Source organism: Chanodichthys erythropterus, chromosome 17 (genome assembly GCF_024489055.1).
Source record: "Chanodichthys erythropterus isolate Z2021 chromosome 17, ASM2448905v1, whole genome shotgun sequence".
NCBI classification, from domain to species: Eukaryota; Metazoa; Chordata; class Actinopteri; order Cypriniformes; family Xenocyprididae; genus Chanodichthys; species Chanodichthys erythropterus.
In genome coordinates this window covers 19,497,391-19,520,000 of record NC_090237.1, presented here as the reverse complement: position 1 = coordinate 19,520,000, position 22,610 = coordinate 19,497,391, and the positions used below count along the sequence as shown (strand labels likewise).

Here is a 22,610-nt window from a genome sequence, read left to right as displayed (position 1 = left end):
TCTTAGTGAGTATTCACATAAACAGAGAAAAAGCAGGTGTAACAGTATAATGAATATCCGTGTCAGGTCTTAAAGTGACAGCAGCCTAATATATCTGTTCCCAAATGATTAGATAATATTAAATTGGTATTGATGTCAAAACTGTGGCCAGTAAAAATACTGAGTAGCTATAAATCTTTGGGAAAACCACTAGTCACAGTGGCTGGTGAGCAAAAAAGGTAATGTCAAGCCCTGATTACCTCATTCAAAGATAATCTTTAGAAACTAATAGTTAAACCATTTTTCAAAAATTGTGGTCTATAAGATTTTTTTAATGTTTTGATTCTTTAATGAACAGAAAGTTCAAAAGAGCAGCAAATGTTTAAAATATAAATATTTTGTAATATTATACATGTCTTTACCGTTATGTTTGATCAATTTAATGCATTCTTGCTGAATTAAAATTTTAAATATTAAACTGTAAAACTGTTGAAAATCGACCTCAAACTTCTGAATGGTAGTGTAAATAGCATTGTTAAATGTAATAATTAGCAAATCTCAAAATGAATATGCATTTTTCATACTGACAATTATAATGCTGCCATAACTAAATTCTCTTAAAATGACACAAACACTCCACAGTGCTTATTACAAGTCAGGAACACTTGGATGGGCAGAAAGGCTATGGTTAATATAATGAAGAAAGGGTGAGCAGAATGTGAGTCCACAAAGTCACAGACTCGAAGAATGCTGTCAGTCTGGAGATCTACAGAGTTGACATTCAAGACAATGGGGTGTATTTTACTAGATGCAAAAAGCCGACAGAACACATGTGCCGGCGTGACAAAGGGGCGCCTCTCTTTGCCCGCTGCGGTGCCGTGAGAAAGGCAAGTTTGTTGCGTACATTAGCACAGGAGCCCGTTTCATTGACGGCCATTCATTATCATCTTAAACGTGGCGGCTCGTGAATGAAGTCAGGGCCGTGGCATAGTTCGGCCTCCCACTCACAGCTCTGGCTCTAATGCTGCCCCCCCATCTCGGCCGCTACGGAGGATGATAACTTGGAAAAGTGGCAACATTTGTTTCCACTTAGGTTATATGATCTCTAGAGGTCTAATTTGAACAAATCTCCTAGTACAGCCACAAACGCTACTCCTTGTGTGAGATCTGTAATACAGACTCTGAAGCTAATGTTGCGCAAAAGTAAACAAAGCACTGCGTCCAGAAAGCAGCGTGGCAGTGCTGGCATGGTCAAGGCCCTAACACTTCCTTCTCATTACTGCCAAAAAAAGAGACTTGGGTAAACATTGATCCCCAAACCCTGTCATTTATCTCCAAAGCAGCTCCCCTGACACAACCTATAAACAGCTTTTACTCCAGAAAGTGTGCATGAGACAGAAAAAGTTAGAAAGAAAAGCATTAAGATGTGTTGTAAACTGCCTCAAGCTCTCATACAAATTCTCTTTCCCATAGTGCATCGGGAGGTTAGGGAGTCCTGGTTGAGGCGGTGCCTCGAAGAGCAGACTGGTGAAAACTTAATGACTTGTCCTGTTAAATCTCTATATCTTTGGCCAAGAAAGATGAGTCCTCCTCTCTGGATGCATCGTACACACAGCTCTGGTGAACTCATCAGCTGCCTTTTCTGCCCACGTCATTAAGTTTTCATGTTAAATAAGGATACGCACAAGGACAACGTTTGTGTTGGTGTTATCTAGAAGCAGAAACAGTTTCTTTCTGTCAGGCTCCTTTACCTGAGAGAACTACAATCCTGTGGAGTAACATATAGGAGTTTTATCTGATTTGAGAGCCAAGAATATAAAAACAACATTTATCCACCTATTGGAGATGTTATTGATGTGGTTGCACACTTACACTACCATTCAAAATGCTGGGGGCATTACGAGTTTTTGATCAAAAATACAGTAAAAAACATTAATACTTTGAAATATTACTACAATTAAAAATAACTGTTTTCTGTTTTAATATACTATAATTTGAAATTTATTTCTGTGGTGGCAAAGCTGAATTTTTAGCATAATTTAACTCCTTCAGAAATCATTCTTTTATGCTGATTTACTGCTCAAGAAACATTTTTTATTATTATCATAGTTGAAAATGTTTAGAACACAATAGAAAGTTCAAAAGAACAGTATTTATTTTGTAATAAAAATCTTTTGTAACATTAGAAATTTCTTTACGATCAACTGAATGCATCCTTGCTGAATAAATGTATTCTTTTTTTTTTTTTTTTGGTAAATCTTGGTGAACCCAAACTTTTGAAGAGTAGTTACATAGAAGTAGAAACAGATACATATTGGTCGATGCCAATAAAATTTAAATATTCTTATCAAATAATACAAATAATACTAAAATAATATTTTAAAAAAGGAATCTATATGGAAAAAAAAAAAAAAAACCTCTGGAAGCAGCTTCTTGATTCTGTTCTGTAATTTTTATAAACAAACACACTATACAAAAAACCCCCCCACAAAAATACAAAAAAAACCAAACAACAACACTGGTCTTTATAGACTGGAAACCACATTTAGCTCAAATAAACACCAGGTAACACTGATTATACATGCAATACACAGGAAACGGTCAATATGAACACTTAGATAATAGGAAAAGTAAATATCAGTTGAATTATAAGCCTTGACTATATATATATATATATATCAATCAGTGGACCACTAGTAGATTCACTTCTGTGTGTGTGTGTGGGGGGGGGGGGCAGACTGTGTCTAATTTGTTGGCAGTGGAGAGATGGATGTTCAGTGTTTAAGTCTGATTGCCAAAGCTGGATGAGCAAGATGCCATAGAGGTAAGTCATGCATACAAAGAAGTCAATCAAAAAAAAAAAAAAAAAAAAAGGGGGAAGAATCTGGTTGGGGAGATGTGGGGAGTTTAATGTCTGGCAGATGACAGATCCCTAAATTCCTTCCTTGCGCCTACAGGACTGAAACAACTCGGGGTGAACAGTGTGGCTTTATGTTAAAGCTTTAACTCAAGGGCCCGATGCTGATTAGAATGCTGGCAGAATATAAAAACTGCCCATTGAAAGGATGGGCCCAGGACCCTCATCTCAAATCATATTTTTCAATGCCGCACAGGAACAAAGCCAGCCCAGTTCACAAAGTATTCCTTTTTGACACATTGCACAAAGGCCCCTCAAACGCACCCCCGCAAAGACATGCAAACCATGAGATTGAAAACAGATAACAAACATTTAACACCGGACCCACATAGTTTAAGTCCCTCTTTAAAAGCCATAATGAAATTCGAAGGAGGCGGCAACCCCCCGTAATAAGACAACGCCTCCTTTGCCCACACTGTGACCTGACATTTACGTCTGCTGACTGTGACCTCCCTTGTTTTTTGTTGTTCTATGATGGATGGTCTTCTAACAAGCTAATCACCCCAATAATTGTGGTAATGACACATTATTAAAATAATGATGGAGAAATATTGGGGCAGGCAGAACTTAAGTAGAAGATGGTTATGGTTCTGGGCCTGGGTCGGGTAAAGGTCAGATTAATCGCGAAGTGGGAATGCTCATGCCTTGTATAAAACTATACTATATACTTTATTCTATATACTGTATACTATATACTTTACAAGTATACAATGGGTAAAAAGTCGAAAAACTATTTGAAAGGTGATGCTTCTTGGGTTGGGTTATGGTGGTGAAATAACCAATAAACCCAGGCTCAGACGCTCATCTCCGTCTGTCGCCTCACACTCACCCTGTTCCCACCGATTTTTTATCCTTTACACCTCCACAGGAAGTTCAGCACAGCCCTGAAGCACAACAATAACTCCACCTCTCCCTGCCCCTTTAGCCTCATTCACAATCACCAACATTCCCCAATACAACACTGACTTTGTCCAGTTGCTTGCCCGCCATAGACGTCAGGCTGAGGAGTGACTGAGGACCCCGAGTGTCTGGCTCCAGAGGTCAAAGACGGAACACAGAGGGGAAGGAGTGAACCAGCAGACGGACTGGTCCATCGGTCTCGCCACTAAGCATGAGAGATGAATAGTTTAAGGGCCTTCTGACTGTAACAGTGACTGCTCTGACTCTCAACACTCCAAATATTTACACTCAACGGAGCCTCGGTCTGAGAGGCCGGTTATACATATCGTTTACAGGGCGCGAGGGTTTCGTAATATATAATGGACATAGAGAATGTACACTAGAACTTCAACATTATTCTTTTGCTGCCTTGCAAGTATTTGTATTGCCGTTTGTATTTTAAAAAAATTATATAAAATTCATCACCATGTTTCTTTTAATGATTTTGTTAAAACAACAAATCATACCAAACGATAAAAACTAAAAAATAATAAAATAATCAATCAATCAAATCATCAAATTTTATACAACGTATATATAAAAAATATAAAACATATATACATTCACACATATAAAGTTACTAATTTAACTTTAAACAAGAAAAAATAATAAATCAATAGATAATAAAATGAAATACAAAATAAAAGTATTATAAACCGATAAAATAACTAAAGCCATTAATAAAATTAAAGTTCAATCAGACGAGTTTTAAATCTTTGCTTACATGCTTTTAGAATGATATCCATCAAATGCAAATACGCAATAACAATTAAAGGTGCCCTAGAATTAAAAATTTAATTTATCTTGGCATAGTTAAATAACAAGAGTTCAGTACATGGAAAAGACATACAGTGAGTCTCAAACTCCATTGTTTCCTCCTTCTTATATAAATCTAATTTGTTTAAAAGAACTCTGACGAACAGGCGAATCTCAACATAACACAGACTGTTACGTAACAGTCGGGATCATTAATATGTACGCCCCCAATATTTGCATATGCCAGATCATGTTCAAGCATTAGACAAGGGCAGGACGTCTGGATGTGCACAGCTGAATCATCAGACTAGGTAAGCAAGCAAGGACAACAACGAAAAATGGCAGATGGAGCGATAATAACTGTCATGATCCATGATATCATTTTTAGTGATATTTGTAAATTGTTTTTCTAAATGTTTCGTTAGCATGTTGCTAATGTTCTGTTAAATGTGGTTAAAGTTACCATTGTTTCTTACTGTATTCACAGAGACAAGAGCCGTCGTTATTTTCATTATTAAACACTTGCAGTCTGTATAATTCATAAACACAACTTCATTCTTTATAAATCTCTCCAACAGTGTGTAATGTTAGCTTTAGCCATGGAACACTATCAAACTCATTCAGAATCAAATTAAAACATCCAAATAAATACCAAACTTATGCAATTAGACATGCTGCATGATAAACACTTTGTAAAGATTCATTTTGAGGGTTATATTAGCTGTGTGAACTTTGTTTATGCTGTTAAAGGCAAGCGTGAGCTCCGTGGGCGGGGAGTGCGAGCATTTAAATCGGCTCATATTTAATGATGCCCCAAAATAGGCAGTTCAAAACTGAATAAAAAAAAAATCTATGGGGTATTTTGAGCTGAAACTTCACAGACATATTAAGGGGACACCTTAGACTTATATTGCATCTTTTAAAAAGATGTTCTACGGCACCTTTAAGTAAGTCAACTGAAACAGAACAGACCAGACATTATTATGATGAAATTATTAATCATATGCTAAACTCTTCTCATGTTAAAAGCCCTGTGGTAGGCCGAAAAAGAGAGAGACTCTCTCCTTGCGTGCCTGAAGCGAAACAACCAATTTAGTCATTGTGCCACTTTACCAGGCCTGCTCATCAAACTTTACCTCCTCTGTAAACTTCCTCACTTTAATCAAATTTAGCTCTGCCCGCATTACACATTTTTCACATACTTGGTGATAAGAGACAGCCACTTAGGTCCTCAGTGGGACCTAAGTGTGTGTGTGAGAGAGAGACGCACACACAGACAGACAGAGATCGCCTCAATGTGCGTGACATTTAACACAAGTAGCTGAAGTAAACATGTGTCTCACTTTGGTCAGACAGGGTGGACAGTTGGAGGAGACAGCGAGGCGTTTTATGTTAAGTGGATGTTAGGGTATTAGAGGGGGTTGCAGTATGAAAGAACACAACCTTGGAAGAGAGCAGGCCATGCGGATTTAATAATTGTCCTCTCCTCCTTCGAAGCCACGCAGAGATCCTAATGTTCCGCTGAAGATCCAACTCTCAATTTAACACTAAACCTACATCGAAATCCATCATGGAAATGGAGAAACAACATGGTAATCATGGGCTGCTGGTAGGCCATGGGCCTTAATTTTAGCCGGATTGAAAAGTCTAAGGGGGGGGGTGGCCCAGCATTAGGCTGCGGGAACAAACGGGCTGTAATTTGCGAGCCTCTGGTGTGTTTTGGTGATTGCATACAGGCCTTCATTAGAGAAGTGTTGGCAGTGATGATAAAGCGAAGCTTGTTTAGGAGTGATGATCAGAGAGTAGGACAGCGAGAGCAGAGAAGGGAAAAACCACATGCAGGATATTAACAGTTCTCTCCATGAATAATTAGAGAAGAGTCGAGACAGAGTGATGCTGATTTAAACCGCAAACACGCAGCTGCTGCACTTCCATAAGCACATGCACGCCGGCTACTAGTAAACAAAACGGTCAGACTTCAGTTCACACAAAAAAAATATTACAAATAATAAATACATGAAATGCTACATAATGTATTTTAAAATAACAAATATGTACAAAAAATAAACAAATGCTATCTAAATATAAAATACTACAAATAATAAATATATACTTTAAATAATAAATACATATCAGATAAAGTAATTTAAAATGAAAAGAAATAATAATATTCAATAATTATAACCCAACATAAGTATATATATGTATATATATATTTATTAGAGATGACCCTGAATAGTCGACGATTCGAAGCTTCGATAGGAGGAGCCTGATTTGACTAGCAATCTCACAGTCGAAGTGTTATGAGACGAGATATGGGGGTGCTCAATATCTGATTTTACATAGACCTGCAGGTTTTCTCCCAATAAGTTAATATACAGTCTATTATAATAATGCTATAAATAAAAAAAATGTGAAAAGAAAGAATCTGTTAATAAATATTTGTAATGTGCGTGAATAAATCCAACCACCTCTTTGACTTAAGTTTCACTTTCCATGATCCTGACCGACAGATGAGCATCTTGGCGGCAGAGATTAAATCTTTAACAATGTCTGGGATAAGAAAATCTAGAGTGTAGAACTGGATGCACTTTGAAATGGTAAAAGATGATCCAAAAAAGTGCGGCGCACTTCTGCCGGCCAATGTTAACGAGCTGACTAATGTTAGCTGACTAGCGCACTATTTGAAAAGACTCAAACGGACACAGGCAGATCGTGTGAAAGATTTTTTTTTTCCCCAATCAGGTAGGGGAAAAGTGATTTCAAAACATTTCAGCTGGTTCTAATTTGATTTTTTGGATGCTTTGAATATTTAGTTAAAAAGACTGCCACTCCAGTTTAGCGTTTATAAACAATATATTGTCTCTGCAGTTAAAAAGACGAAGTTGACAATTCTGGCTATACTTTCGTTATTTTAATAATTTAATAATTTAAATTTATTTATTGATCACTCTGGGTTATCTAATTTAACTATTTGTGGCTTGTGTTTTGAATAGGCCTATATGTTCCCCTGCACTTTAGGCATTTTGCACTTGTGACTCAATTATGACTATTTAATTTTTTATTATTATTATTGTTTTTTTTATTAGAACGGCATGTTCTTTTCTAATTCAATTCTGTAAATGAATTTTTGATTGTTTTTCGGTGCATTGATGTTGCGCTGTAGAGTTAAAGCTTGCTCGCACAGGCAATTAAGCCGATTTAATTTGATTTGCCAACATGTGAAATGCATATCTATCTGCAGTGTGGCCTTTCTGCAGTTATTTACATAGGCCTATATATTTTATAATTCAAAATGTTTTTATTAATTTTCTATGTATGTGTGGTGTTCTGTACATCATGGCTGTGAATGTTTATTCACATTGCCCTTCATTTCAGTTTTAAAAAGATAAAAAGTCACTGTCAGTTTCGTCTATCTCAGTTTGGTTGCATTATTAGAAAGTTGTTACTCTGTGCCGTGTGTGAGAGAAAAGGCCCGGGTATAGGCTTTACTTCTTTTTCCACGTCCCGCTCCATCCCGCTCCATCTCTTGAGGGTGCGAGTCTTTCAAAGTAGCCTATACTCCTTTGGCCTTGAGCGCAGAAGGAGTTTGTGCGCACTATCTAGTTAATAAATATATTTTTGATCATATAATTATATTGTGTGTCACCCTCATCATAAGGATAAAAGCTGATGTGTTAGATAAAAGCATATTTAGCTGTTAAAACGAGTACTTAAGCTCTCAGTCCAGGAGGAGGTCTCGGGCAAGAGCTTAGAGGAAGAAAGACAAGTTTGAGTGTTTTCCTGGCAAGCCTCGAGAGGCTCCCCAGCACACTTCAGAGAAAACATTTTGACTAAGAGCTCGCTGCTATCTGTATTTGTATAATTTCTCTTGCATTCGGTTTACATTCTTCCAGGCATTTCCAGCGCTTTATTTTAGGAAACGGAGACGCTCGCTTTAGATTACAGCAAAATAAATCACGCTGGCTTGTTGTTGGGCACAAATAAACGATAGAAAGTGTTGATTTAAAAATAAAAATTTGGAAGTGGAGAGATATGCTCTTCCTGTCGAGGTTTCCGGAAAGCCAGTAAACATACTGCTGTATGTCACAGTGGGAGTAGGGACGAGTCACGGCCGAGCCACAGGAAGGGGTAGCACAGACCTCTGTGAGTGAGCGTGTGTGTGTGTGTGTGTGTGTGGAGACAGTGAGACGGTGGGGTCAGTGTCCCTCTCTACACACAGGCCTGCCCAGCTGCCAAGTACCCAGCTGCCGGGTAGGTGTCTGTTTACAGGGCGGCCCGGTCTGAGAAGGCCAATGGCTGCCCTTCATTTCTGCCTGACACACATAAACAAAACAGCATATCTGACCACTCCAATCCATGTTTAAACGAACATCCAATTTCATCTGACTCTGATCAGAGGTTTGGTTTGAGCTGAGCGTGAGACAGGAGGTTTTAGGTAGTGAAATTTATGAGAATGAGAGTTCGACTGAGAAAGCACAGAGCTCTTTATTCTAATTCAACATGGCTGAAATGAACATGGAAGGGAGCTGCTTTCTTTCATTAAAAGGTGAGGCCCTGTCGTTTCAAACATGCAAATGGGGAAAGATCGGTGGCCCCAGAACTCACGGTCTTGTGTTACACAGTATCGCTATGCTGCGGTCACAGGCCTGTTTTATGTAATATAAGTTGATGGCAAAATTGCAAACCACACAGCTAAACTTGGCAATTTTTTTTCCTTTCGTTCATGTAATACATGTCTAAAATTATCCTTAAAATCAGCAGTTCTCATCTGGTGGGTTGCAACCCAAAGATGAATAAAAATATTCATATCATTCAAATAAATAAGCTTGCTGACTTTAAAAATGAAAAAAAAAAAAAAAATAGTAATATTATATTATATATATATATATATATATATATATATAATATATATATATATATATATATATATATATATATATATATATATACTATATATGCTGTCAAACGATTAATCGTGATGAAAGGGTCCAAAATAAAAATGTGTGTACTGTGTATATTATATATAAAATATATTTTAGATGAAGCAAAAAAAATAGCTTTTTTAGCAGCAAACACTTAAGAAGGGTTTGGTGCACACAGGGGTAAAAAGTACCCCATGTATACAATGAAATATACGGCTGTATCTTTAATGTTGTGGGCTTATTTTTCTGCTGGAGGTACTGCACATCTTGTTCAGGTACATGACATCATGGATTCTATCAAATACTAACAGATAAAAAATCAAAACCTGACTGTCCCTGTTACAAATCATATAATGGGTCGTGGTTGGATCTTGCATCAGGACAATGATCCAAAACAAACATCAAAACCAACACAAAAATGGGTCACTGAACACAAAACCAAGCTTCTGCCATGGCTGTCCCAGTCCCCTGAACTGAACCCTAAAGAAAATGAGTGGAGTGAACTGAAGAGAAGCACCAACATGGAGCTGGGAATCTGAAGGATCTGGAGAGATTCTGCATGAAGGAATGATCTCTGGTCTCTTGTCAGGTGTTCTCCAAACTCATCAGGCATTATATAAGAAGACTCAGACTCTTTTTTTTTATATATATTTTTTTTAAATAAAAGATCAAAAGTATTCATGATGCAGATTTATTTTCACAGCCCTCTTTGGTCATATTTACCAAGGGTATGAATAATTTTGAGCACAACTGTGTGTGTGTATATACAGTATATATATACACATACAGTATCCCACAGAAATGAGTACACCCCTCACATTTTTGAAAATACTTTATTATATAAAATATACACACCTGCTCCCCATTGAGACCTTGTAACACTAACAAGTCACATGACACCGGGTAGAGAAAATTGCTAATTGGGCCCAATTTGGACATTTTCACTGAGGGGTGTACTCACTTTTGTGGCCAGCGGTTTAGACATTAATGGCTGTGTGCTTATTTTGGCTTAGTTATTTTGAGGGGACAGCAAATTTACACTGTTATACAAGATGTACACTCACTACTTTACATTGTAGCAAAGTGTCAATTCTTCAGTGTTGTCACATGAAAAGATATAATAAAATATTTGCAAAAATATGAGGGGTGTACTCACTTCTTTGAGATACTGTGTATATGTGTGTGTGTGTGTGTGTGTGTGTGTGTGTGTGTGTGTGTGTGTGTGTGTGTGTACTTGTTTTTGTGAAATATCAGGACACAAATGTGTATAATGACATGGGTATGACATGGGTATTACAAAAAGAGGTGAAATATGAGGACATTCAGCATGTCCCCACTTTTCAAAAGGCTTATAAATCACACAGAATGAGTTTTTGTGACAAAGTAAAAGTGTGCACAGTTTCCTGTGAGGGTTAGGTTTAGGGGTAGGGGTAGTGTAGGGGGATAGAAAATACGGTTTGTACAGTATAAAAACCATTACGCCTATGGAATGTCCCCACATTTCACAAAAACAAGTATGTGTGTGTGTGTGTGTGTGTGTATGTATGTATGTATGTATGTATGCATGTATGTATATATATATATATATATATATATATATATATATATATATATGTATGTATGTATGTGTATAGATATATATATATATGTATGTGTATATATATATATATATATATATGTATGTGTATATATATATATATATATATATGTATGTGTATATATATATATATATATATATATATGTATGTGTATATATATATATATATATATATTTTTTTGTTTATATATATATATTTTTTTGTTTATATATATATATATATATATATATATATATATTTTTTTTTTTTTTTATATATATACACATAAAAAACAATTAAGCATTTTAAAGTGCCATATCACAATAAGCTGTACACATAAGTGACCTAATATGTGAAAACAGATGACAACAAAAAAACATAATACATCCTGACATTAAACCTAAAGGGAGATTAAATATGCATTGCAAGAGAAAAAAATAAAAGAGAAATAGAAAAAAAGCACACCACTGCAGTCACGTCCACTAACACTATGAGCATTCTAATGCGTGCATGAGAAATGTGATGATAGCTTTCCTCTTTCCTGTCTGCTTCTCCTTCCAGCACCACTCCCATCCCCCCTTTCAGTTCATCTTAATTATGGCACAATTAGGCGCTACAAATGGCGTCAGAGTGCATGCTGCCCGTGTCTGAGCTGTGTCAGTGTTTCCAATTTCCTGCAGTAATGGGCCTGTGATGGCTGCCCCTGCTGTCCGCCACTCTGACCCCACCAGGCCCTGAGGTCATGACCCCTGAGCTCTGCTGCTGTGTTTACAGCCCAAAGGGGTCGATGGTTGTTGGCTTAAGGGGGTGCTGGATTACCTTACAGGCTCAGGAGAAACATATAAAGGCAAAAAGGATCACAAAATAAATCTCTAAATGTTTTGCTATATTGTGTAATGGCAACCTAGACAGTCACCACTCACTTGTGAAGCTTCAGATCATTCATATATATGGGAGCATATCCAGAAATGGCCAGTTGAGGTGATGGTAATGTCTTCAGTGTGATCCGATCTGATTTCAATTGCTTTTACACATGTGCATTAAAATCAAATCCACATTTCATAATAATAACTAAGCCACTGCGTTTAAAAAAACGACCTTAAGAGCCGTTTCATTTCTAAACAAAACACACTATTACTTTTTCAGACACGCTGTAAATGGAGTTTTTCCATATTTCCATAAAAACTGAATATGACATTTGCTGGGGGGCTTGAAGGAGCGGTACAAACTTGGCTCAAGCTTCTGCCGTTTCATTGATTAATTCCCATCAGACCTTATAGTCTTAGCTTAATACATCAGCAGCCCAGCCTTCTAGCGGTAAACGTTCAGAGTCTTTCTCAATGAATATCACATGTACGGTTTCAAAAGGTTGCCAGGTTGTGTGGACCCCGTGTCAACTTCCCCTCGTGTCTTTCTGTAGCCACTAGCTCCTGACACCGGCTCACACAAGATACACATTACGTCCCATGGATCTATTCCCGAGGCTTTAGTGTGTACATTACTCTTATTAAAGGGCCGTCTTCATTGGGTTTTGGAGTTCCTTTAAGACGGCAATTGCACATTTCAAAAGAGTTGAGCCAGTGGTAACTTAATATCCACAAAAGGACCCGTTACTTCTGTGCTGCGTGGGGTGTCACATCAACAGTAGACCGGGAGAAGGTCATCAATTCTTATTTAATACCTGTTTCATTCGCTATTTGACATGGCCTGGCTATTAACTCCAAATGGTTTAGCAAAATTTCCCAGTGGTTCTATTTTTTAAAATTTACTATCATTAATAATAATAATAGAAAAAAGTGAAAATGTAACTCTCCCAGAAAAAGATTTGCAGAAAAAAAAAGAGAAATGACTAAACCACAAATACCAATATCACACAGCGAGAGAGAGGATTCTGAAAACAAACAAACTCAGAGTATGCTTAAGTATCAATAAACACAATTCTTCCGTCTCGGAAGCTTCCTGCTTTATTTGATTAAGCGGGGCGAAAAAAACAGAGCAGTCATGCTCATTGCTTTTCTTCCTCTTCCCTTCCCCTGCAATCTTCTCTGTGCCTAATGGGAATCGGAAGTTTAAGTGAAGCTGCCTGGCTAGCCTCGGCCTAACCTCTCCATCTGGAAGGGAACTTGCCAGCCTTGGGGCTACTCCCAACCCTTCCCAGCTGTTGAGTTTGGGGCTTTTGTTTTTGTGGGCTTGGGAAAGCATATTTTTATAAATGATTGCCATATCCTCCACCAGCTGCTGACCCCGCGCCCGTCCCTGGTTCTCATTTCAGCCGCGACTGACCCCGAGCGTCCGAGAGCAGGGGCCTGCGACCGGTTTGGAGCGCCGAGGTAAGTGCGAGCGAGGAGATTCCGCTTCAGAAAATCCGCGATGACTTCCGTTATTGACATAAAGAGTGAATTTGTGTCTCAGAATGCTTCCACAATGTACTAAACTGAGATTTGATTAGAGATCTCCGAGCGTGCATCTGCTGCAGGCCTGGTGTGTATGAGTCACTAAGCATGTGGTTTGTCTCATCACTCTCTTTCTCTCTCTTTCTCTCTCTCATGTTGGTTTTAATCAAGGCGTCTGTAACAGGGAGGAGTCGACCTCCTCTTTCTTCACGGACTCAACTGCCAATGATGTGTAACTTCGGTTTCTATGGAAGCCTCAATAATACTACTCCCTAAACTTGCAGTAAGCGGCAACAAATTAAAAACCATCTCTGAATGGCTGGCACGTACTGTTGTGTTGACCTGGTTGTGCTCTTTTTTCCCTTTCTTTTCTTTTTTCAGACGAGGAGAAAGGGGCCCAAGGGTCTAAGCGCAAAGACAAGGCGGGTGTCTCGGTTTGTGAAAATTTAAAAGCCTTTGTGCTACCTGAGCACCAGAAATAGCTGTCACCATCCACTGTCATGTTTACGGCAACTGTCAAATGAAGAAGGAAGGCTCGTCGTTAATTAAAAATACATTGGCCGTTAACGCGTAGGCTGGTGCCAATAGGCTGCGTATTTTGCGCTTTCGTTGCAGTATTGATGAGGCTGCTGGCACTCCATAATTCATCAAGCCTGGCCACCTCAGGTGAGGGCCGCCCACTGTAGAGCCAAGCCGTCCTGTTCACAGCGTGGCACTGCAACACACTATTCTCAGCACTTTCTCTGCTCGGCTGCTGTGTGTAGCACACCGCTGGGTAATTGCATGGTAATACTTCATTATGGCAGCACTGTAATTTGGGCACCGGACACTTCAAAGGGAGGCAAAAACCTCTTCACAGACAGCGCAAATTACTGCGAGTCCACATAACCCCTGCTTTGTTTTGACTGGTATTGTTTTTGGCAAAGTATCGTGGTCCAAAATAAACACGCGAGCGATTAGAGCATATTTTCAATCGTATAATCGTCGCAGCTTATTACAAAGCACAGCGGCACGGCGTGAAAGAGTTAAAAAGTGGATTTTGCCATCATGTGAAGCCAAGAAGTATAAAATTCAGTATCAAAGGCTTATCTAAACAAATGGCAGCTTCTGAACGCCGCGGTCGCGGATGGAGCTAGCCGGCACATGGGCTGGTGAGACGAGGGCTGACCGGAGGTACAGAGCAGCTGGAGGAGATCCATCCTCACAGCAATCCATAATCACATGCTCATTTCTGCTTCCCGCTCATGTACGATTCTGAGAACAAAAGTTCACACTCATGGTTGGGCTTCTGTACACTTCAGTCGAAGGACTGGACTGTCATTTACTCCTGGCATTGAAGTTTGTTCATCCAAAAATGAAAAATCAGTCATCATTTAGTCACTCTCATGTCGTTTCAATTCTGTATGACTTACTTTCTTCTGCAGAACATAAAGGAAGATATTTTTAAGAATGTTTCAATTGTTTTTGTCCATGTTTTTGTGGACACCAAACATGAAAACTGCACCTGCAAAAAACGAATTTCAAAAAAATTGAAATTCAAATAAATTCTATTGCCGTAAAAAGAGCAAAGTTCCCATTTAAAGGTTTGGGGTCAGTAAGATTTATTTTTTTATATACCTTTATTCAGCAAGGACGCATTAAATTTATGAAAAGTGACAGTAAAAAATTCCACTTTTCCTACTATTTAAAATAAATGCTTTTCTTTAAAACTTTCTGTTCATCAAAGAACCCAACAAAAATGTATCATGGTAATCATAAAAATATTAAGCAGCACAACTGTTTTCAACACTGATAATAAGAGATGAGAAATGTATGGGCAAAAGACACTTTTATATTTTTAAAATCTCTTCTTTTGTGTTTCACAGAAGAAAGAAAAACTTATAGGTCTGGAACAACACGAGGGTGAGTAAATAATGAAAAAAAAAAAAAAAAAAAAAAGGTTTGTTTTGGGGTGAACTATCCCTTACTGGACTTCAGGTGAGTAATATAACTTTTGTTCTTCCATTTAAATGGTGATGCTAACTTGCATGGGATGTCGATTTTGTTCCTCCACCTTCATAAAAGAACTCCAGTGATATCAAGGGATACGGAAAGACGCGAACACTTGGTGCAACTTAGATACAGCACAAAGTTGCAGCTGCCTGCCAATATCCTGCAGATGATTACAAAGTTCAAACACAGCACACTTCATTCATTAAAAATGCAGTACACAGACAAACACATCCTACTTTTCAGTCCTACTGTCTTGTGTATCTTACACACGGGTGCACACATGAAGCCAGTAAGGTCTGTTAAACACAGGTTTTGTCCAAAATCTATTCCAGCATCACAGGTGGTGTTCCAACAAGCTGATATGTACAAAACAACTTGCACACTCTAAACACACCAATGATAAATGGATAGTTGGGCACAAAAGCAGAAAGAAGAAACATTTTCGAGCATAAATATTTAAATTTTTTATTTTTCTAGACACAACTTCACCAGTCGTACACATGGCATTAGCAACATCATAGCACAGAGCAAACATGGCCAGGGGTTATTATTTAAACAGATCATTTTACAACATACTGAGCAGCAATACTGCAAATTTGTGCTATAAATTCTAAGTGACAACCAGTGGTCAATCGTGCCTTTTTAGTATGTGGGTTGAAGCAAGAATCCCTGTAATTAAATATTGTGTTCTAACTAGCGACCAGCCATTTCTCTGCCCACAATGAATGCAAAAATCACAATTACAGAAACAGCAATTTTGAATCTGAATGTAAAGAAGGAACATTACAATTGAAATTGAAAATAAAATAAATGCATATTATTGTATAAAAAAAACAAAAACTTTTTTTTTTTTTTTTTTTAAAGAACTTAATACTTCTTTTCAGCAAGGCCACATTAAATTGATCAAAAGTGACAGTAAAGACATTTATAATGTTACACGCGATTTCCATTTCAAATAAATGCTGTTCTTTTGAACTTTCCATTCATCAAAGAAGCCTGAAAAATGCATCATGGTTCCACACAATTATTAAGCAGCACAACTGTTTTCAACAACATTATAATACTGTTATTGATGATAATAATAAGATATGTGAATCATCATATCAGAATGAATTCTAAAGGATCATGTGACACTGAAGACTGGAATAATTCAGTTTTGCCATCACAGGAATAAATTACATTTTTAAATATATTAAAACAGAAAATAATTGTAATAATATTTCACAGTATTACCGTTTTTACTGTATTTTTGATAAATTAATGTAGCTTTGGTGAGCATAAGCAACTTCTTTCAAAAACAGGCTTATTGGCCTTACGGACAGAATGAACATTAGAGCAGAAAAACTGGTTCGGACAAAGACTGATTAACAAGGAGAGTTAAATTATCGCTGTATTGTTTTGCATCTGGTTAAGACACTGTGTTAGATGTATGCTTCAAACACTGTATAACATCTATATCAAACAGCTGCAAAAATGAAACTGATGGACCAGTCAAGCACTGTTCATGACAGTTTACTCATCTAAAGCTTTGTTTTTTTCAAATAATATTAATGTATATTCCAAAATATATTCATATAGCTAGCAGCATCAGAACCCCAGTTGAAGCTCTGCTATACAATAGATGATAAATGTCACCAGGTCAGGGGGGCAACTGGACACACATTTGGCATTTTGTGCTTTTACTTCTATCAGATCAACTCATTTACTAATGAACACTAATGAATGTTTGTGCTATGTGCAGGCTATGTTTGACACAGTAAAATCACGACTTGTTGCCACCTAAACTACATTGTGGCACCGCCCTGAATTCGGTATTGTGCAATACTCCTCTTTCCGAGGCCATTTTGAACGTAACTTTCAGTCTGAAAAGGCCCGCAAAACTGGCAACTGGCACTGTAGTTAAGTGTTGGTTACACGGTGGTCAAAAGTTGCTTTTTGATCCACATTTTTGCACTAACGTCCCTAAGCGCACCGGTGGCGGGGGTGTTGCGCTGGGCTGTGGCCCTCCTCTCTCCCGTCCTCTCCTCTCTCCACTCCTCTCCTTTCTTCTTCACTCTCACACATATTGATGGTAAATCAATGAAGGAAATGAAGGGAGGAAAGGAGGATGAAAGGGGAGGAGTGATGGAGTGGATGTGCATGCTTTAAAAAGGAAATAATAATAATTGATAATAAAAAGAAAAGGCAGAAATGATAAACGGCAGAAAGAGCGTCCTTTAGGATATACCTGCAGAGAAACAAAAACACAAAGGAAGAAAGGAAAGAAAAAAGCGTATGTTTAATGTTGGGTGGACACTTTTTCAAGCATGCAAGTTATTCCATCATTCCTGAACAGTGTTGGGGGTGAGCAATTAACAGTTTTTTTTTTATTTTATTTTTCAACTCTTTCCCTGCCAGCATTAAAAAAAAAAAAAGTTGCCAGCCACTGCCAGCATTTTTGATCATTTTCACAAAAATGTCATGGCCCCCAGAATATTTTGTTATATGAATATCTAAAAATAGAATGTCAAAAGAAAAATTCAAAAGAAAGAACACAGCCTCTGCTTTTAAACAATAAATATTTCATTGTAGCTTAATGGATTAGGCTATTTTTTGATCAGTACTTAATTGTAGTGTAAGTTTCATAAAAAAAAAAGAAAGAAAGAAAAAAAAAAAAAGCTCATTTTCAAATGCTACAACATGCAAAAGCAATGCTTTTATCGCTTGTTTCTGCTTCTTTTTGCCTGTGCTTTTATCCAGAGATTCAAGGTTTAGTTCACCCAAAATTCAAATTCTGTCATTAATTACTCACCCTCATGTTGTTCCAAACCCCTAATGGTGCGTTCACACCGGACGCGAATGAAGCGGTAAGCGCGAGTGATTTACATGTTAAGTCAATGCAAAGACGCGAATTGACATCCAGCGGCGCGAATGATGCGATTCGCACGAATGAAGCGGCGCGAATGACGTGATTCGCGCAAGTTGAAAAATCTGAACTTTGCCGAATTTCCGCACCGCGTTAACCAATCATGAGCTTGCTCTAGTAGTGATGTGGCAGAAATTCGAAACAACAATGGAGGACAAAATCATCGTCGCTGTACATCTTCAAACATTTATAGAAACAGAAATAAAAAGGATTGTGTTTGAAAGAAAGTGAGTGAGGAGGTCGGACAATCTGATAAGTTGTAAAAAAACGGTCTTTACTCAATTTGAGCTATATATACATATATATACATACATATTAAGACTACAAGCCAACTAAAGACGACCAATTGAGCTTATTCGCTGTAATTTACAATTATTTCCCCACTGACAAGTTGTGTTTATTCAGAGGAAGTGTGCAGAAAGCAGTTGGAGAGTCTGGGACACATAAAGGAGCGGGAGAGCCCCTCTCATGACGCAAATTCGCGTCTGTTGTGAAGGGATTTTCACGCGCGAATGAAGCGAATGTCACGCGCGAATGAGGCGAGTAAACTCAAAATGTTCAAGCGTCCAACTATGCGCGAATAGCGCGATTTATTTGCGCAAGTCGCGTCAGGTGTGAACACAGCATAAGACGTTCAAGGCCCCGGTATACTTCAAACAAAGTTCTTTTTCTTTCTTCGTTTAGGGGTAAAATTTAATTCGAAATGCGTGACCAGCGCTATATACTGTAAACGAACATCTGACGTCGCCCACACTGCTGAGATCGACGTTTAGATGAATATGTAAATATGTGCCATGCACTTTCTTCTCAGTAACAAAATAAACACAACAAAAATGAGAAAACAGCAAGAATTTATTATAGAAAGCATAAGAAAACCGTCTGATCATAACAGCATGGGAATGTTAGCACAAGCTCTGCAAATCAGCACTCCTGTCACGTCACGTATTTATATAGCACTTTATTCAACAGATTGCTTAAAATCAAGCAGCTTTACAGTATCAAACACGAAAAACAGTGTTAGTGCCTCTTTTTTTTTTTTTTACAGGCACAACTTCATTTTGTACTATAAAGCGGCTATCCAGTGTGTTCATGTTTTCACCCACAGAGATCTTACCTCAACGATCTCAAACACACGAAATGAGTCAAAGACGCGTCCCATGCGAGTGAAGGCAGAGCCTCAGCGCACGCCTCTTATTACGTTATTGTCACTGACCAATGGTAGTACGAAGGTGTTTCGCAGCTGGAGCGAACTTTTCCTGAAAATTTGCTTTGGCAAGCCGTTTCGAACTTCCAAAAAGAACACAAAACGAACTTCGTTCTGGCCTGATTTGGTTCGAAATGAAGTCACATCAGTTCGTTCTTCGATTTTGTTTGAAGTATACCGGGACCTTGATAAAATCCGATGGCTCAGTGAAGCCTCAATTGATGGCAAGTTAATTTCTACTTTCAGTGCCCAGAATGGTACTAAAATATTTAAAACGGTCCATGCGACTACAGTGGTTCAGCCTTAATATTAGAAAGCGACGATAATACTTTTTGTGTGCCAAAAAAACCAAAATAACAACTTTATTCAACAAAATCTAGTGATGGGCGATTTCAAAACACTGCTTCATGAAGCTTCGAAGCTTTACGAATCTACGAATTGCCCCCCAGTGGTGAACCATTAAATTTTAAAATATTTCGAAACACTTACGACATAAAGTCTCATTTACTGAAATCACATGACTTTGGCAGTTTGATACATGCTCCGAACCTCTGATTCGAAACAAAAGATTTGCAAATCTTCAAAGCTTCATGAAGCAGTGTTTTGAAATGGCCCATCACTAGATATTGTTGAATAAAGTCGTTATTTTGTTTTGTTGGTGCACAAAAAGTATTCTCATCATTTCATAACATTAAGGTTGAATCACTGTAGTTACAGGAACTGTTTTAAATATGTCTTTAGTAGCTTTCTGGGCACTGAAAGTGGAAATTAACTTGCTGTCAATGCAGGCCTCACTGAGCCATCAGATCAAAAACATCTTAATTTGTGTTCTGAAGATGAACAAAGGTCTTACGGGTGAGGGTGAGTACTTAATGGACTTTCATTTTTGGGTTAACTAACCCTTTCAGAAGATCCATAATAGCGCCCCCTACCATATAACAGTATAAATATATCATAAATGTAAAGATATATATATAGCTTTCAGGAGTGACACATTTCCTGTGATTCCGATTCCAGTGTAAATATTTATGCCACACTTTTTGTTATAAAATAAAATTATATATATATATATATATATATATATATATATATATATATATATATATATATATATATATATATATATATATATATATATTGCTGTAAAGGTAGTGTGGCATGTTTTTCCAAAGAATGTAACGATATAACATAATTTGTTACTTTTCTTCAAAAAATTCCACAGTATTTTAACGCATTTCTTTTGAAAGTAACGTCCCCCAACACTGTTCCTAAGAAAGCCTATGTGGTGTGGGAAAGAAATGCACACTGAGAAGAAAAGGCTGCGTTTATCCATTTAATGTACGAACTCTCATGGACCTGTCAAGAGACTGTGCTATTAGCTTATTAGAGTCATACCGCTGCTGGAGTGTTCTCTGTCCGTTAAAGACATTAGTGGGAAACACAGACTGCACATTAACACCAGCGAGTGAATCCCAGTAAAAAGCCAGCAAAGATGTGAGGTAAACCGCCACGAAGATTCACTGAACATCAAAGAAAAGCACGGTGAGGATAAAAAAAAGATGAAGGCTGTAAGTATGTGTTTAAAACACAAGAGAAACATGTGTGTTTGACTGTTGCTCTCTCGACTTGTCAGAACAGTGAAAGCGAGTAAGTGGCGTGTGAGTGGCCCGTGTGTAGACGCTGAGTGAGGGTAATGATTGTGCTAGCCTGCAGACCATTTATTTGGCCATCTTAACTCAATTAAAAGAAAACAAGGCCGTCATGACCTTCAGATGAACTGTTCTCTCAGCTTAGGCGCTGCTCCTCACAGGGCCAGAATTGATGTTCGCAAGATGCAGTCAGTCAAGGGCACTTACACACCTACTGTATATGCATGGCTTATGGCTGAAGTTAGCACAATGGTGAAAGTTAACAAAAAAGGCTAAAATCTCCCTCAAAAGGCTTACATATTGACACTTTTTGTATTAACGTACATGAAAATTAGTTTCCAGAACCGGATCTTGATACCTCGATACTCCACTGACCTTTGAGGAGTCAAAGCTGCTCCCTTCCAGAAGTATTGGAGAGGGGCCTCTGCCTCAGGCTCAGAGACCATGATATAAATATATCCAGCCTGTTTTATATGCAGCTACACGGAGGAGTGTGGCTGGGGTGAGGGCAGGAAACACTAAGCACTGCATAAATCTAGAATGTGCAAAATCTTCACCAGCCCCACAGAGAAGAAACACCCAGCTGAAAATATCAACCAGTGACTGGTGCAGTAACGGAACAAGGGGTGACCAGTCCAGAGGGGAAACATAAGGGAAATTTTCTTTCAAGTACTCTGCCGTGTTCTTGTTCGGGTTGTGTCTCATGGGTTGGGACCAGGCGTGCTCTCATCTCTCACCCGTGGAGTACCCTCAGGGCAAGTAAACATTTGTGAAATTTGGAAAAGTTGGTGGTTGTGTTCTGAACAGTGTATGATTTGTTCATCATGTACCGCACGTGCTACGGAACACCGACAGTGCCACCCCATTCATATGTGTTTAAGCAAACTCTCAGCAGTAGAACAGCTAAGGGGGTCTTTCTAAAGCTGAAGCTAGGCACAGTGCCATCAATGTGGTTAAATCAGTCTGAGCCCCAGTGGTCGGCTACAGGCAGAGCAACGCAGAGCCGATGGGTTAATCAAGCACAGAGATTAAGAATCTGTACAGATGTGAGATAAACACAGATCAGGGTGAAATATAAGGGTACATTTATGTGTTATAATGTGGACAATGTTTTTTTAAATTATATATTTTTATCTAAATACAAGTATACATATTATTATTATTATCATTATTATTATTAACAGTAATAAAAAAAACATTTACAATAAGCACTGCATTCTGTCTAATATTATATATATATATATATATATATATATATATATATATATATATATATATATATATATATATATATATATATATATATATATATATATAAAATATTTACTAAAATTACAATAAAACATATTATTCTTATTATTATTGATAATACTA

General features: G+C 37.8%; 1 protein-coding gene across 8 annotated transcripts in view; it reads right to left on the bottom strand.

The window, feature by feature from the left end:
• The window catches only part of bcas3 (BCAS3 microtubule associated cell migration factor), a 256,386-nt gene that overhangs the window by 93,362 nt on the left and 140,414 nt on the right, over window positions 1–22,610 (bottom strand). Inside the window, exon 23 of one of the 8 annotated variants that reach the window (XM_067365267.1) lies at window positions 15,935–17,705. The exons of the other annotated variants lie outside the window; for them this stretch is intronic. Within the exon in view, the coding sequence (XP_067221368.1) occupies window positions 17,695–17,705 (11 nt within the window). The 3' untranslated portion in view covers window positions 15,935–17,694. Of the gene's footprint in view, window positions 1–15,934; window positions 17,706–22,610 lie in introns of those variants that run through there. 8 annotated transcript variants of the gene reach the window in all.